This window comes from Acomys minous (assembly GCF_964271855.1).
Source record: "Acomys minous genome assembly, chromosome: 13".
Lineage (NCBI taxonomy): Eukaryota > Metazoa > Chordata > Mammalia > Rodentia > Muridae > Acomys > Acomys minous.
This window is the reverse complement of record NC_140495.1, coordinates 106,801,212-106,819,412: the sequence shown is the minus strand read 5'-3', so window position 1 is coordinate 106,819,412 and position 18,201 is coordinate 106,801,212. Positions and strand designations below refer to the sequence as shown.

Genomic DNA, 18,201 nt, shown 5'->3' with positions numbered 1-18,201 from the left:
GGTGCTCAGGATCTCTCTGGATGTCGGAAGAGGCCACACACACTTTACAGAGTGTATTTGAACACACAGAAACAGTCCCACAGGAAAACCAATGGTACTAAAACACAGGTGTCCACAGACCTCTGAGGTGTAGGGATGCACACACCCTGACAGGAGCACAAAGGTCAGGCCTATTACTCAGGGAACAAGGACCTCACAGAAGGCAATCCAGCAGCTGCTGCAGGGCTGGGGGTGGAATGTGATCTGTCTCTTTGGTCCTCTCTGGAATTACAATCACAGGTTTTTCCAGAGTACTCCCTTACTCTCCTCTGCAGTACTACTAACAAACACATGATTTAGCTGTTTCTAAAGAATGCTGATGCAAGCTGGGCGTGGTGGCGCACGCCTTTAATCCAAGCACTCAAGAGGCAGAGGCTGGTGGATGACTATGAGTTCAAAGCCAGCCTGGTCTACAAAGTGAGTCTAGGACAGGCAGGGCTACACAGAGAATCTCTGTCTCCAAAACCAAAAACCAAAACCAAAACCAAAAAAAAAAAAAAAAAAAAAAGCTGATACCGTTTTGAACAACTTGGAAAACTACCCCTAAGCCTGAAATCCACATCTTAACAGGCTACCTGTCACTCATCACCTCTGCTTTGAAGAAAAGACCCTCATCTGAACTAGTTTCCTTAGCTACCGATATCATGGGGCTCTCCATAGAGATCCTGGGGCCAGGCAGATGGGCAGCAACAGCAGCCAAGAAAGCTTGTTGCAGTCATGAGGACCCGAGTTTGTATCCCAGCACCCACAAAACAAGACAGGTATACCACAAACATTTTTAACTCCAGTTACTAGAGATCGGATACCCTCTTCTTGCCTCCAAGTGTTCATAGGCATGTATATTTGCACACACACGTATGAGCACAATCACACACACACACACACACACTTAAAAGAACTGGAGTTGGAGAGATGGCTCAGCGGTTAACAGTACTGGCCACTTTTCCAGAGGACCCATGTTCAGTTCCCAGCACCCATATTGTGGCTCACAGCTGCCTGTAACTCTAGTGTCAAGGGATCTGATGCCCTCTCTTCTGGCTTCCGTGGGCACCAGGCTCCAATGGTACAGGTAAAACACCCATACATATAAAAATAAAAATAACTTTTAAGAAAAGAACTGAAAGTCCTAATGTTATTCAAATGATCTACATAAACCCCAAAGGCAACAGGCTGGGCTAGAAATAAAAAAAAAATGAAAATATGGCTACCAATCACACTAGGGCTCTCAGGATTTTGTTTCAAATGAGTCTTCTATGGACATTGATTGCCACTGTGCTTCCTCTGGGTCAATGCATTTCAGGGATAAAGCAGACTCAGCCTTACATGCCAGGGGGCAATTTCAATGGAAGGCAAGACAGGAGGAAGCAAGAAGCAGCTCCTAAAATGCTCAGCTGTGAGATGGTATGTCCAGATTCGGGCGTTCAGAACAGGGTCTTCAGATGGACCGCCAGGTGGAGGACAACACGACCCTGAGCAGCCCTGTGCACATGTTGGGTGCAACCAGGGTTCCATGGGACACCTGTCTTACCTCACTGCTGAGCAGCTGAGCCCTGGAAAGGCACAATCTGCTCACTATTTTCAGTTCTAATAACTGTCTTTATGATCTATTCATTTGTCCTGTGATTTGGCTTCTTTTTCCCCCCAGACAGGGTCTCTCTGTGTATAGCCCTGGCTGTCCTGGACTTTCTCTGTAGTCCAGGCTGGTCTTGAACTTAGAGATCTGCCTGCCTGTGCCTTCCTGAGCACTGGGATTACAGGCATGCACCACTGCACCCAGTTTCTTTTTTTCCTTTTAATGGGCTGTTTTTTTAAAATGTGTGTGTGTGTTTGTTTTTTGATTTTGATTTTTGGTTTTTTGAGACAGAGCTTCTCTGTGTAGCCTTGGCTGTCCTGGATTCACTTTGTAGACCAGGCTTGCCTCAAACTCATAGTGATCCACTTGCCTCTGCCTCCTGAGTGCTGGGATTAAAGGTGTGCACCACCACACCTGGCCTATGTTTTTATTTTTTATTATTATTTTTAGTTAGAATACAAAATAGAGCTTTCCTTGTGACATTTTTATACATACATAGTTGTACTTTGCTTATATTCGCCCTCTGCTAGCCTCCCTTTCCCTCCTCCCCATAATGAGGTTGGTCTTTCCCTCCTCCTCTCAGAGTCTACCTCTGTTTTCCTATTATCTGTTATCTATGTATATTTGTGTGTATCTGCTTAAATCTAGATTCCATGCATGAGAGGAAGCATGACATCTGCCTTGTCCCCTCATAGTCTTGGTCCCTATCCTGTCCTTACTACTCTCTTCCCTCTTTGTAATCTCACTGGACACTAGAAGCAATCACTTGGTGACACTGGAGCAGGGCAGCAGTCCTCCGTGACGTGTGTGTTGTCTACAAGCATGGTGGCTGCCGACTGGCTCACCCCGTGAACAGGTGGTCCTCAGTTGGAGGGGCTGTTTGGGGAGGCTATGGGCCCTTTAGGAGGTACAGCCTTGCTAGAAGTATGTCGCCAGGGCAGGCCTTTTTAGGGTTTACAGCCCCACTGTACCTCCTGCTCTCGCAGCTCCCTGTATACAGGGTGATGGTGGCAGCCAGCTCTCTGTACCTGCTGCCATGCCATGCTATTCTGGCCATGAAGGAATCTGCTCCTCTAGGACCAGAGAGCAGACTAAACCCTTTCTTCTCTAGGTTGTTTTGTACATTTCACAGCGATATAAAAGTAGCAGCATGTCAGGTAGTGCTCTGTCTTCTCTTTCCTTCCTCACTCGTCCAGCACAGAGAGCCTATCAACCTGCTTTTCTAGTGAACCTTCTGTGCCAAAAAGGCAAGCTGGCAAGGTCACTTTTTTAGTGAGGTGTCCGCTTACAACTTCTGCATCTTCTCTGGTTTTAGCAAGTCACAAAGGAAGTTAAATGCCAGGATGGTTCTGTCAGGCAGCAGTGCCCAGTGACCACAGAAGCACCAGGACTCCCATCACAAGGTTCCACAAGGTCTCTCTGACATCACTAAATCACTGGTCTTGCTCAGCATAGAACCATCAAGAGAACTCCAGAAGGAAATGCATGGCTCGACAACGTAAGCTCTACCCCAGAAAGGGAAGAGGTAGATAGCATGACGGTAAAGCAAGCTTCAATCATTAAAGAAGGATGTGCAGTACTGAGATCATCAAGGAAAAGCAACGACACACTGACACAGAGGTGAGGACGGTCACAGTGTAAAGCTCTGGCCTATTTATATTTTAAATGTATTTTCTGGTGATTAAGAAAATTAAAAACCAGTGCAAGTACCCCATCCAATCTTGAAAGCACGTGACTAGGGTGAGAAAAGCACACAGCATGCAAGGGCTCTTCTCTCAGTAAGGACACTGAGTCATTGGGGCAAGTTCATTTATACTTGGGATATAATCTTATAGGAAATTTAAAACAATAACTTGAGACTTGGCAGTTTTATGGTCCAAGCTATTGAGCTAGCTTCAAGATACACTAATCCCTTGAGAAAAGGCCAGAAGACGGTGGAAGCCAGCTCAAGAATGCAAAGCATCATTTAATTATGTAGGGCTATTTTAGAACAGTTTGATTTGCCTTTGGCAGTTCAGGACAAGAGTAAGCATCACACATTTTGGACAAACTTGGAAAGCTAACTTGTCAATCTATTTTGTGAAAAAAATATGCCTCTGAAACAGTGCCATGTTGGTGTGAAGGGAAGACACTGCATTTTGGCTATGACTAAAGCCAAGCCGGATGCTTCTGTTTTCAAGCAAAGTGGAAAATGACTGCTTATATGACACAGGATTACAGTTTATACAGAGCACAAGTGCTTACTATCATCAGAGAGGGCAGAAGAATGGTGGACAGACATGCAACCTAACATCATCCATTACTGAGCCTCCCTATGGCTGAACAACAGTTTTAATAAAAAAAAACCAAACAAACAAACAAACAAAAAGAAATGGCAGAGAGCAGGCTGCAATCCTGCCATCTCTGGGACAAGGTACACCTGAACTTCCCTCTAGCAGGCTACAGGAGACACCCTCATTTGTATTATGCACCAAGGCCTAGCCCATCGGTCTGTGTGGCGCAATTCCTGGTTAAGCATGCTGCTCAATCCCTCATGAGTGGAGAGGATGTGGCCTACATGAGTGTGTCAGAATTCGTAGATGCCTCTGATTGCACCTGGACCACAGCATCTTACTCTGGCAGGGTCCTGAGACCCTGGGATGGGCTTAAGCTATGCGCCCACAGAGTAGGGTGCCAGCCCAGTGCCTGGCCTGAAGCAGTGGCTCAGAACATGTCAGCCCAGGCCTCACAGACTGAAGTTCCTAGCCAGGAAGTGATTCAGGACGGCTTGAGCTACAATGTTAATTAGAAAGTGGCAGCAGAAGAAGACAGTTCCTGAAAGCATCATCAGCTCTCTCCAAATGTGAAAGGCTTAAGAAGCTGTGGCTTCCAGTCCCTTCTCATCTTCTCAGATATTTATAGTTAATTAATATTAATGGTGGAATAGCATACCACTGTCATATGAGGTTATAAATTTGAAATCAGACTACAAGTCCATAAATGCCTCTGTAATTGTGGCTGCTTTGTCTTACCAAAACCCTGGCTACTGTTTGATGTTGTGGGATTCTCTGGTCACTGGCCAATAGAATCATCTTTGTGTGGTGAGGCTGCCAGTTGGCAGCAGCAGCTGCTGAAACAGGCAGAGGCTTTGGTATTAGGGGCCGATAGTGCTGTGAGGGCATCAACTTGATCCTTTGGTTTAAATCTATGACTTCAACAGTAGGTTGGTACAGGACTGAATCTTGAGTTAGAAAAAAATGAGTTCATAATAAAAAATGTGAGACAAACAAGTAATTAGGGTTCCAGGATGCTTCTTTTCTGAGCACATTTTTTCTCATCAGACCCTAGAGGAGGGGCACACAGTTGGAAGACTCAGCAGCTCTTTGGAACACACAACTAGCTACTCTGGCCTGGCATAGTCACCCAGTGCTGTTCCCTGTCTACCTGAGGCCCTTCCTGAGCACCAGAGGTGAGCAACCAGCGTGTCTCTCTCCCTCTCTCTCTCTCTCTCTCTCTCTCTCTCTCTCTCTCTCTCTCTCTCTCTCTCTCTCTCTCTCTTCCTAGACAGAGTTTCTCTGTATAACAGCCCTGGCTATCCTGGACTCACTTTGTAGACCAGGCTGGCCTTAAACACAGAGATCCACCTGCCTCTGCCTCCCGAGTGCTGGGATTAAAGGCATGCACCTGGCAGCATCTCTTAAGGTTGCTTCTGTAGCAAGGGAAACCATGTGTTCTCTGGGACAAATTTCACATGTGATGCTGCCTGGAGGAAGAAGACAAACAAGACAGTCATTCACCAGGCCCAAGTGCAAAGCCACATCACCAGGCACGCACATTCTGTTTATGCTGGTAACACGGGCTCTGCATTATTGTATACACTTGGATAAAGATGGAAAAAGCAAGGTTTGTAAAGAGCCAGCCTCCCCCCTTCCCCACAACAGCTGGCAAATGTGTGCAATTCCAGATGATCGCCGCCCTGAAACTATGCTCTAAAACTTTGTAAGAAATGTTTATTACTGATACTCAGTGCATAATTTACAACACAGTACTGAAAATCACTTACACTCCATTTCAAGGGATCGTGAAGAGAAAATGTCAACTGTGGGGGAAATATGCTTTATGGGCCTTGGCTTAAAACAAAAAGAAAAACACACATATGAGTCCCTCTCAGGGGAAGGCAATAGTTTAATAAATGGTCTAATGAACAGTGTAATGATTTTTTAAAAGTAGGTAACAGGAAGGAAAACAGAGGCTAACATGCTGTGCAGCCTGGATAGCGACCCCCTGGGTGATCTAGATTTGAACACCAGTGTAAGGGCTGTACTTTAGAAAACCAACTTCAAACTATGAATTATAATACAGCTAACAGGCTGTGCAAATTAACTTTCCATGGAAGAAGTAATAATGACTGTAGATAGGACATCATATAGGAACACAGGTGGGCTTCTCTGTAGTCTGTAGCCCATGTTGCAACTCTGGAAATCAGTCTGTATCTGGTTCACCCCTGCATATGCTTTAAATCTGAGTACACACGACCTTTGGCTGTAAAATCCCTAGTTCTCCCAGGTGTAAGAGGGACAGGAGTGAGGCTGTGAACGCACAGGTCCAGGAAACATCCCTAACTCATGCTACACTTTCATCGTGTCTGTATCCTCACAGCACTACTGTAATGTTTTTTAGCTATAGTGTTAGCCAGGTGGTGGTGGTGGTGGCGGCGGCGGCAGAGGCAGAGGTGGCATATACCTTTAATCCTAGCATTTGGGAGGCAGAGGCAGGTGGGTCTCTGAGTTTGAGGCCAGCCTGGTCTACAGAGTGACCAAACAACAACAAAAACAAAAATAACACCACCATGGTGTAAAGAGTTATACAAAGTTGGGAGCTGGGACTTAGAACCAGGAGACCAAGGTTCTAATCTGCACCCCGCCTTTAGACATGTACTTGGGGAAGCACAGTGTCCTCCACCTCAACTTCCCATTAGCAAGGCGGATGCCTGGATTAAGATTTTCAATGTTCTTAAAGCAGTCTCTGATGCTAGCGCCCTGGCTGTTGTCATTGCTGTTGTTGTTGTTGTTGTTGTTGTTGTTGTTGTTGTTGTTGTGCAGAGAAGCGGGTAATAGGAACATGACTAATGCAATGTCTCCCAGTCTCTTCAGGATTTCTCCTGATGTCGAAGTGTTGCCTCCTATGTGAATTATTCAGCAAACACAATGGAAGTTGGCTGGGCTGCACACGTGATTACAAAACAACACAAGCTTCTGTGGAGCAAGCTGGCCTTGTATTTCAAGAGGACAATGACACTTTACAATGAATAATGGCTGGAATTTTAAGCCCCATTTCCCCCCAATTTATCTTTCTCCCCCTTTCCCTTCTGTGACATAGATATCTAAGAATATCTAAAATTATTATCAAATCCTATAAAAAAGTATCTAATGATAAGGTCAGGAAAAACTAGTCATTGGGTGGGGTTTTAGGAGGAACTGGGGAGGCACAGCTGGCTGAGCTAAAGCACAGATTTGGTAACTGCTTTGGGTAAAAGGCAAGCAGTCTCTTACCTGTGAGCTTAGGAAGCCTGGCCAGACCACAGCAGTCCAGAAATGACACATGACATCTAATCATAATGTTCTAGTAGTGAGAGCAACATTTGAAAAGCAGATGAGAGCTGGCCAAGCAGAGACAAAAAATGTTCTAGAACGATCTGTGACTATCTTCAGCTGACAGCTAAAGCTACTCTATGGGGACAATGGGATTACAAGCAAGAACAACCCACCACCAGGGTTACCAGACAAGTAGTAGGAGACAGGGACAGGTCTGAGCCAGTTTTCATCAATACGTGACCACAAGAAAACATCACTGGGTCTTAGAGCCTGGCTCGTGACTTCTAGGGTATAGTCTACAAAGTGAGGCAGGTCACTAAAAGATACATTCTCCCTTTCTGTGCCTTTGCTCATGGCCAATGCATGGGTTCTCCTTATGTGGTTCAGAGACAGCATCATGACCCTGGGTTTCTAGAAGGTACATCATGACAACTGCTTGTGTGGTGCCAAGCGTTCGCTTTGCTCTAGGGTCAAGGGGCCAATCCTATACTAGCAGTGTCTGCAGCAGAAAGCCAGGGTGGTGCTGGATGATGCTCTGCTGCCATCCACAGCTAGGAGAGGTGGCTGAACACAGGACTCCAGAGCCAGGGTCACTCTGGTAGTCTGATTCTCCTAGGAGGAAGAGGCACATGAATGACCTGTGAATGGTTTTGAGTCCATCTCCAGAGTTCAAGGGCAGTGTTCTTTTAAAAAGTTTTTATTTTAACCTATTACTTTGAAAATTCAGAGAAGCCATTGAAAGCTATTAACCTGACAAAGTTAGGATTTTAAATCAAATCCATCTCTGAAGTGGAAGGCGCACAGCTGGCACAAGTCCTAAAAGCACTTGGGCTTCCATAAAAAAACTTTCCTAACAGTAGCTTAAGAGAAAGGAAATGGACTCCCAGCCCATAACCAGTCTCAAGTGATACAGTGTGACTGGGGATCTGTGTCATAAGCCGAGGGGCACTGAAGGGTGTGGAGGATACTGGACCTTGGGCTGTGATGAAGTAAAGTCAAGGGAAGACGGCTATCAGCGAATCAAAGATGGCAGATGGACAACTAAGGATGTGCTGGGAAGACATATGTGAATCTCCAAAACGGCACTGTCAGAGCCACTCTTACCATCTCCGCCAAGCTCGTCTTATTCCGTGTGTCAGCATCTAAACTAGGATGCCCGGACTTCCTGATCAAACTCTGAGACGACAGCCTAAGGGCGAGGTATCTATGCAAATGAAGCCAATGGGTGTGCACAATCGGAGACAGTGATGGTCCTTACATAGCCATTCACTCAGAGCTGCCAACACGGGCCCTCTCTGAGTGCTAGGTCACTGCTGGGCTCCAGTGCATAAAGACCAGATCTGTGTTCTCCTAGAGCTCGTCTAGTGAGGAAGACCACCGGCAGCTTAACTGCCACGCCAACGAAGACTCACTGCAAGGTGGTAAAGAAGGCTGAGACCTCCCAGCCATCAGGTGAGTAGTAATGCAGAGTCTGGAATATGTAACAATGATGAACTCAGCAAAGGGCACAAGACTGGCCCATCAGAAGTACAAGGGGCTGGGCTGGGCCAGAACGTGGTGTGTGATGGGAATGGAAGGGAAGCTAGAGAGATGGGAACTAGGAAAGCAGGAAGTAGGGTGGGCGCAGCTGGGGAGGCAGGAGAGAGCAGATACAGAGTGTCCCTGCTAAGTGATGAATTTTGGTCCTAAGCAGGTTGTGCTTGGAAAGGCCACTGGCTACAGTATGTGGAGTCAAGCTGTGGGGTGCATAGAAGAAAAGTGGGGACCAGTTAGTCAACTGGAAAAATGCTGGCAGTTGAACTAGTGCAGCCTTGATCTGCTTTTGTCATTTGGAATATTAATATGAAGGTTACCCTATGACAAAAGAAGAACCTTTCTGTCACACCCACTTCACGTATGCTCACGCCACTCACTGAGAGCGCCTCACTAAGGCATGTCTCTCTTTTAAATAACAGGCACACGGGAAGTTATGTCCTTATAGAACAACGTAGCCCCGTGGCGAAGCGTGGAAGAGAGCTCCAAGATTCTCGCTTCCTACCCGAGAAGACCTGGTCCTTCCAGTTCCTTTAGCTGTCAAATGTTCTGGGTAGGGTCACCCACGACCTGCAGACTGCTCAAAGTCAGTCCTCAGGGATTCACAGACTCGGCCCCAAGTCTGCTTCCCATCACAAACTTTATGTGATGTAAAACGTCCTCCTTTAAAGCATAGGTCTGGCCAACAAATTGCCGCTGATGTTTCCGACTCTAAAATAGTCAGAAGCAGCAGCGGTGCACACAGGCCCCTCCACAGACAAGCTCCGATATGCAGGAGCCTGCCCTTTACAACTGGATCTGTGCGTTCTGACTTCTGCTGGGGGTGGGTAGTCTTCTTATAAGGACGGTTTCTTTATTGTTCAAGTTCTAAAAGTCTTGACAAAAGTTAACATCAGGAGTTTGCCCTTTAAAAAATAAAGAACATGACTGGCTTTTTCATTATTGTCAAAGTGTGAAAAAAATAGAATTAAGTATGAAGAGAGAAAAATAATATCTTCATCCAGCTGTTAGAAAGTGACAATTACACAACCAGCACCCATTAATTGGCTCACACTTCCAGAAGGAACAAGTAAACACACTCATGCGAGCCCTGCGGGAATGAGAAGAGGAGGAGCCTGGCATTTCAGCAGGGTCTCTGTGACAGCCCTTCCCTGAAACTAAACCTGACACCACCTGTGAACTTCTCACAGTGGCAGCAACGGTGAGGACGGTACCCTCTTCAAAACCCACCTGCTGAAGCTGACAAGATGGTTCAGTGGTAGAGAGCACGTTCTGCTCTCATAGAGGACCTGGGTTCAGTCCTAGCACCCACATGGTGGCTCACAACCACCCTTAACTCTGTCCAGGGGATCTGATGCCCTTTTCTGATCTCTGGGGGCACTGGGCATATATATGGTACATACAATACACATGGGCAAGACATTCAAACACATACAAATCTAAAACACAGAAAAACTCTACCTGCCTCTTGGCAGGCCTGTGACAATGAGCCCTTTCACACAACTACAGATTGCATGGCTAGCTATGACTTCCTAGAACTTATTCAAAGCTTTTGTTATGCTGAATTCTGGCTAAGAAATAAAATAGGTGAGGAAAATTGCTTTCTAAACTTTTGTCACCACCAATGGGAAAGATGATGCAGAAAAACCACGGCAAATTGGTCACTAGGTTTAAATGCGCTGTTTTTCAATCTCACACTTTCAAAGACACTCCGAGGCTGTAACTCTCCACCCTACAATGCCCTGGTGTCCTCAGCCAGGGAAGAGCTTGAAGAAGAAACACAATTCCTCCCTCTTTCTAAGATTCCCAGTGAATAAACAGCAGTTACAGAAACAGTGTTTCCTGGGACTGGGTGTCTGACATGCAGCTAGGGGCACAGGACAGCTGCAGCTCAGATGTGGCTATCACCACGTAGAGAGCAGGGAGCAGCCCAGAAGAGCCCCAGGTAGCTCTTTCCAAGACACAGGGATTGTGAGGCGCTTGCTGGGGAAGTCATGGAGAAGATCTCACATCAGAACACTGTAGAAACTGTACAGGCTTAAGCCTGGCCCAATCAGCACGGCTGGCCGGGCCTCCAGGAGGGCTGGGAGGAGGGTGCAGCTAGGTGCCCCGAGTAGCTGCTGGGGTAGAGCTCCCTTATTTAGTGCTGACTGGGAAGAGAACAAGCAGCTCCACTAGGCCAGGCTTTGCAAATGCAGTCAAGGACACTCAGCTACAAGGCATTTATGACTGCAGCAAGAAAACAGTTCCCTCAAATGTAGCTTTTTCTAATATTTCTGTAAATAAATAGAAATAATCTCTGTACCCCAACTGCACAAAGGCAGCACTATCAGAGTGGTGGCAGAGTTCCTGGGATTCCACCATCTTCCCCCTCTGGCAATGCTCTCAGTTCTGCTTGTGGTGCTTTTTGCTTTGCTTTTCGAGACAGGGTTTCTCTGTGTAGCCCTGCTGTCCAGAAACTACAGCAATCTACTGGCCTCTGCCTCCCAAGTGCTGGATTAAAGATGTGTGCACCACTGGCTCTGTACTTTGCTTTTAAATCCCCAAGGATACACAGAGAAACCCTGTCTCGAAAAATAAAAAACCTCAGTACGTATATATTTTTCTAAAGTGATTAAAAATTCTCTGCAACATCATTTTTTAATGAACACTAAAGCTTGCAAAAGGGATTTGGGCAGCCAAGCTGGCAGGCAGACATTCCTCTGTGAGGACACTGGGACCCATGAGTTAGACCAGGGGTTCCAGATCACAACCAGAACACTCTCAACAACAACATACCATTTCCATGCCCACTCAGTCAACCAGAACTAGTCGTTCTGTTTGTCCAAATGCCTGCATTTGGGAGGAAGGACAGCTAAGGTCCCTAAGACTTTGTCAGACAAAAACATTCTTAAAGAGGGGACACAATGTGGTCAGCACTTGAGAGACACACTCCAACTGGAAGTGAGGCAGCTGCATGACAGGTGGAGGTACAGTGAGCCAGAGAAAGAGACAGAAAGCAAGTCAAGGCATTGGGTTATCAACATCTGACCCTAAGGGGGCCAGGCAACATTGGGGGGCATTCAGATGCAAGATGGCCCGCATTGCAGATATTTTTACTTTTCTCTACTTCTGGAAGCCTCTAATACGGCTTCAAAGAAATACACAGGGAAACTAGGCATCGTGGCTCACTTCTGTCATACTAGCACTCAAGAGGAAAGAGGATTATCCCAACTTGGAGGCCAGCCTGGTCTTCACAGTAAGTTCCGATCCAGCCACGGCCACCTCAAACAGGGCCAGAGAGAGATCTCAGCACTAAGGGAATCTGCCAGCAAGCTTGAGGACCTGAGTTGGATCCCTGGACCCTCTGTTGGGTTCTCACCATGGACTCCCTCCTGCAAGTTGTCCTCCGACTTCCACAGGCACGCACAACCCCAGAATGTATCGTCATAAAAAAATTTAAAACATGCTAAAGCAGCAACCAAGGGAATGCAATATTAAAGGTGTTGCCAACGGTAAGAGGAGGAAGGACTTGAGTGTTTACAAGATGGGCTTGTGAAGCGCCCTTCTGCCGTACGCTGTGAGGCCACCTGTACAGGGTGGACGGCTGGGAACACATGGATAGCTACAGTGCTGTGAGTTGTCGGCCCCTCAAGGATGAAAAGATACCCTTAAAAGCCTCTAAAGAGGAAGCTAGGTTACTATAAGAAACAAGAATTGGGCCCACAGCAGATCTGATTTTTCTTCATCAACACTGGATGCTAAGTGGCACGAAGTCTGAGGTTCTGAAAGGCTGAATTTTATACGGGAACAATTAACTTCTAGACAAACTCAATTCTATATCAAATGTGACTGTAAAAAGTCTTATTATCTACTTTTGGCATACCTTTTCTGAAAAAAAATCTACAGACTTACACTACACTGTGTCTGTCAATGACCTTAACTGAATGTTCTGACTCAAAACACCAGAAAAGCTGTCTGGGCTTCAGGGTAACCTACGGGAGAGAACGGGAAAGCAACCAACCACCGGGGCAGCACTGGTGTTTCTTCCTTGTAGCAGTTTACACAACTGTGCATCCTGCACGCGATCTGCAGTGAATGTGGCTGAGTAACAGGCATGTGGAGACCCTCAGGGGTACACCTCACACCCTCAACACGGAGCAGCTTCCCCTGCAGCAGCCCACCAAGCTCTGTCCCAGAGTAGCAGGGCATACCTGCTTACACAGCCGCCACTCCCAGGGAGTTCCAGCTGTGGCTTCCAACCACACATGCGCAGCCTCCCAGGCCAAGGGCTTTTATGGGCCAGTGATAATTTTATCATAAACACTGCTGCTTAGCAGCACATTTGTGTGAGGTTTTGGGGAGAATGGATCAAGTAGGGAACTGGACCCAAGGTCAGTATCTCACTCACAGAGAAAGGGTATTTTTAACCCTTCACCATTCTCTACAAAAAATGAAAACAAGAAAATGCAACCCAACAGGAAAGAAATGTTGCATCACAGCTGCAGAGTAGGTGCAGGAAGCAATCTGCCCGGAATTAAGCAGTGAGTGAACGGAAGCTCCAGGAGCGTCGCTTACAGGAGAGCTGAGCAATCAGGAACCGTGGGCAACAGCAGGCAGCTGCCTGACCACAGCTTCATCCTGAGCACTCACAGAAGGCCTCGCCCATCTGCTCAGAGTCTGGCCGCAGCTCTCCTCAGGGGGGCATGTGCTTAGAGGCGCAGTGTAGCACTTCCCTCGTTGACCAATTACTGGACATTTTTCTGGACAATGTTTATGGCCACACAGAAAGTTTAACTCTAAGTTATTATAACTAAAATAAGTATCACAAACCTTTACTATTTTAATGTGGCCAGCTGACAGAAGAGGGAAAAAGGAAAGACAGACAGAAGTGAGATGTTAGGAGAGACAGAGGGAAACACGGGATATCCACTTCTTCATCAACATAGTGAGAAATCAAGAGGGACTGTCCTTAAAGAGTGGATCAGAAAGTAACGGTCAGGCATACCACTCATTTTAAAAAGATGCCTTGTAGTAGAACTAAATATGAAAAAATGTAGCCCAGAAATACGTAGTTTAAGATTTCTTAGTTTGTTGCACCAGGAAATTATTAAGGCTAGTAAATTAAATAGAGAAATTAGATGCTGTTGAAAGTACATAAGTTAACAGGAAAGAAAACAAACAAAAAGCCTAGAAAGTCAAAGGTGTCTACACCTCTGAGGAGTGGACCGAATATGGGAAAGTCAAGTTTTGATCTCCACAATGGTCCCTCTGTATCGCTCAATGTTCTATGTGCTGTTTGCATTTGTTAGAAAATATTAGGGCTCAATAATTTAGAGGCGAGTAGAGAAAGAGAATCATGATTTGAAAGTAAGGTCTGAAGGCTAAAGGCAAGGGTTAGAACACAAGAAGGACACCCACGTAGGATGATCACAATAGGAGAGAAGCCTTCACCTTGACAGCACACCTCTGTGCACCCAACCACCCCTACCCGTGCTGCCTCTCAGTAATGGGAGGCTACATTCCACATGCTCAAAGAACCTTCTCTCAACATCTGCTCTGAAGTACCTAAGTGAAGAAAAAACTGCGTATCTTTCTAAGGACCACATTGATGGTGAGAGGTACAGTAAACTGAACTTACATCTGTAAATGTAAAATCCTAACTGTTGGCTCCACTGATTCTAATGGGGTCGACAGAATCTTGCCTTCCTTTTACTCCTCTTTTGTAGTGATGCATCATCATCCACAGCTTATTAACAGTAAAGCGCTTCTGGAGAACCTGAGTGCTACAATCAAAGTTGGAATCTTGTCAATTATTTAAGCCTATCAGTGAATGGAAACAAACCAATCAGATGATGATGGGCAAGCAAAGGCACTGAGAGAATGTGTGCACAGAGGAGTTCCAGTCACAAAGCTCCAGTGACTGACAGACCACTAGGACAGGCGTCTGTGTGTGTGTGTGAGTGTGCTCTTGTTGGAAGGCTGTGGAGCTCCTTGGATGGAGCCTTGTAAAGAAACATAAAGATGACAGAGAAGACTGTCCAGAATGCCAAGCAGTGAGCTGTGGGGAGCCAGCCTGGCATGGGGACTGTGCTCAGTACCTGGCTCTGAAGAGAGGAACGGGGCAGGTGGTTCATAGGGCCTACAGACAACATTGTTTGTAAAGGGGTCCAGCACTGGGAACAAAGTAACCCACCTGTTCCCCGTTTCTCCACGCAGGGTGGTTTGTTGTTCTTCAGTGATACCTGGGGTACTATAAAGCATGTGCTACATTGCAAAGAGTCTGGATTAAAATTTCACCTCTGATACTTCTTCTCTCCCATTTTCTCTTTTATAAAATGAGGGCGACATCCCACAAAGTACCTTGTATTCAGACAATGAGATACAATATATGAAAGTACTGGAATACTAGTTAGCAGATAATAGCTTGTTTTCCTCCACTGTGGCCAAGGTGCTCACACAGGACTCATGTGCCCTGACAAGTGGTGGCCCTACTACACTAGTGTGGACAGGCTATTTTTGTCCAAGTGGCACGTGAGTAGAAGGAAGGCACACTACACAACGCAGGGCATCTGAGTACCAGCTACAACCTCTCTTTCTGCCTCCATGACCTGTATCTGCTAGAAGAAGATGCTGGAAAGCCCCCAAACCATAAAAGGGTCTACTTCATAAGCAGGAACTCCCATGTGGACTGTTAATCACACTGTTATATAAAGCCGGCTAAACACTGAAGCTTGTTTCTTGTAGCCCTGAGTATGAACGTCACCATAAAGCATGCTGTGTAGTAGAGCTGATGGGGCTGAACACTGAATCAAACACACTATCATCAGTGCCATTAAGAAATCATGGACCAGGAACATAACTCAGTGAGAGCAACCGCCTAGTGAGGAGACCTGGCCACCAACCAACTAGACCAATGAAAGGACAGACATTAGAAAAGAAACTACAGCCAAACAAGCACAGGAGAAGACACTCAGCAGCACGAGCCACAGGGCAACATCAATCTAAGCCTCACTGGTGCCCACTTCACTGCCTCTGGGACTGACTGTGGCCAAAGGTAACGATGACAAGGCTAGCAAGAATGGGAAACTGGTCCCTCACACGTTGCTCAAGGCTATGTACCGCGGTTCAGCCATTCTTCAGAAAGTTCAACACAGTCACTCTAATAGTAGTGCTGGTTGGACACTGAGTGAAGCTCACTGTCAATGCCATTAAGAAATGTGATGCAGCAATTTCCCCTAGGGATATATCCAAGAACACTTCAACAGTACGCTCACACACTCTCCTGTGCGGGAGTATGCAAAGCAGCCTCGGTCATTAAAGCTAAAGAGGAGAAACAATTCAAAAATCTGTCAGGATGAATACTGAAAGGAAGTGAGGTAACACAAGAGAATATTATCCACCCAGACAAAAAGGAAATCCTCATAAGTGACAGATACAACCAGGATGACCTAGAGAACATGCCAAGGAGAAGAAACCAAGACCAAATGGTCATAAATCATGATTCCACTTACATAGGCTTCCCGTAGTTTGTAAATCCAGAGACAGAAAGTAAATTACCAAATGCTGAAGAGTCAAAGGGAAACAGGTTAATTTTGCGGAGGAGGTAATAAAACTGTTGCAGAGCATCAGACAGTGATGGCTGCACAATTCTGTAGTGTGTGTAAACAAGTACTCAGTTACACACATTGTGAGGGTGAATTGAAGAGTTCATGAAGGTATTATGGTCTGGGTGTAAAATGCCCCTCCAAGGCCCATGTGTAAAAGGCTTACCTGGTCCCAAGCCTGGGTGGTAATAGAAGGTGACACTGGGGCCCCAACACCTCCAACACCTCCTTTCCTCTAGCTCCCCCACTGGTCAGTTGGAAAGCTCATGACTATGAGCAGGAACCTCTGAAACATAAGCCCCCAAACCCCTTTCTCCGTGCAGGCTGTTTCTCAGTGTCATAGGGATGGAAAGCTGACTAACATAGAATCATAACTTGGTTTTTAAAGACGAAGCCTCAGCTTTGCTCTGTTTTGCTCCCAGGCACTGAGCTCTCTTCATGCATCATGGTTCAAGCCTGGTCAGAACCCACAGCATCCTTCGAGGTGAGCTTGAATAGAAGCCCCAGTGCCAAACGCCGTAGAGCGCCTAAGGCCATTGTGGCTCCCTGAGCTTAGGCACTGGGTGAGGTGAGGGCTGCTATGAGGAATGGCTTGAGATGAGGAGGACAACAGAGCCCACAGCAGCCACTTGTGTAACATTCTCCGAGGAAGTAAAAGTTCCTAAAAAGGTAGTGAGCAGCTTGGAGGTCAGAGATGGGCTACAAATGGAGTCTCTTACTTCCCTAGTTGAGTATGTCAGTCATTTTCAAGTTCAGTTCACAGGCAAAAACTTATATGGGCACACCAAGTAAACTCATTTAAATGCTTAATAGTCAAAACTGAAACAAAGGATCATGGGAATGCACTTCAACCCCTGGTGGCTGCATAGATCTGCTCAGGGGTCTCTGAGCTCACAGAAGGCTGCCCTTGCGGTGAAAGGATGCTACTTACTTGCAGGACACTTTGGTTCTGTCAGCCACCATGGTCCACTGCTGCTGATTGGTGGAAACCTCAACGTAGTAGCTGTAGCTTCGATCGTCACAGTCCCAGAGTAATAACCTGAACAAAGAAAGAATACTGTATTTGTCTTTGCATCCTAACTGAACTGTCATGGCGGTCTTGTGTCATCCCTCCCCTGTCCCCGTGCCCCACCTTGCATGCAGGGCTGCAGAAGGAGAGTGAATCCCAGTAAGCTCTTTGGAAGTCAGCTTCACTAACCACCCAGTCCTGGGGAGCTGCTGACCACCAGCAGCAAAGTTCGTACTGGCTTAGGAGGAAGAATACCCTTGTGCTGTCTTTTTAGGTTTTCTAATGGTCATTGCAGCATTTGAGCTAGCTAAGGATAACTTCCCAGAAACCCCTGCTCAGGGTCTCAGCACTTTTTACCTGATGCCAACATGTACGTCCCAGGTTTCTACATCACTCTGGAAGACTACCCACTGTGGAGATATACTTGTTTCTTAAGAGATTAGTCCTAGCGTCCCCAAAGTCAATGCTTACTCAAGTCCTCAGGAACATGACACTGGACATATTTTATATATACAAGACCTATGCACAGTCTTATGTATTCACATACCCTGACATATATGTGAATATAAACTCATAAATGTAGCCTCTTGAGTGCTGTGACTACAAGGTTGTTACAAATTCCAATTCTGTGCCCTTTTATGCAAACCCAAACCTTTAAATCAATGTCCAACTATGTGGACCACAAATGTGTGAGGGCCAACTGCAGTGGAAAACACACTCATTATCTGAGAACTTACTATCTCCGTCCTGCTCTGAGCCCTGTTGCGACTCAGCTGAGAACTTCAATGGACTGTATGAGTCTATTTGTGTGAGTTCAAAGCAGAATACACTCACCTAGCTTCAGAATAGCTCCTCCTCCTGCAGAAGGTATTGATTGGAACATGGGAG

The 18,201-nt window shown here is 46.2% G+C and overlaps 1 protein-coding gene across 1 annotated transcript in view; it reads right to left on the bottom strand.

The window, feature by feature from the left end:
• BTBD9 (BTB domain containing 9) overlaps nucleotides 1–18,201 on the bottom strand; it is a 357,812-nt gene that overhangs the window by 48,603 nt on the left and 291,008 nt on the right. The window contains exon 9 of the mRNA XM_084754013.1: nucleotides 17,236–17,343. Within this exon, the coding sequence (XP_084610139.1) occupies nucleotides 17,236–17,343 (108 nt within the window). The remainder of the gene's footprint in view (nucleotides 1–17,235; nucleotides 17,344–18,201) is intronic.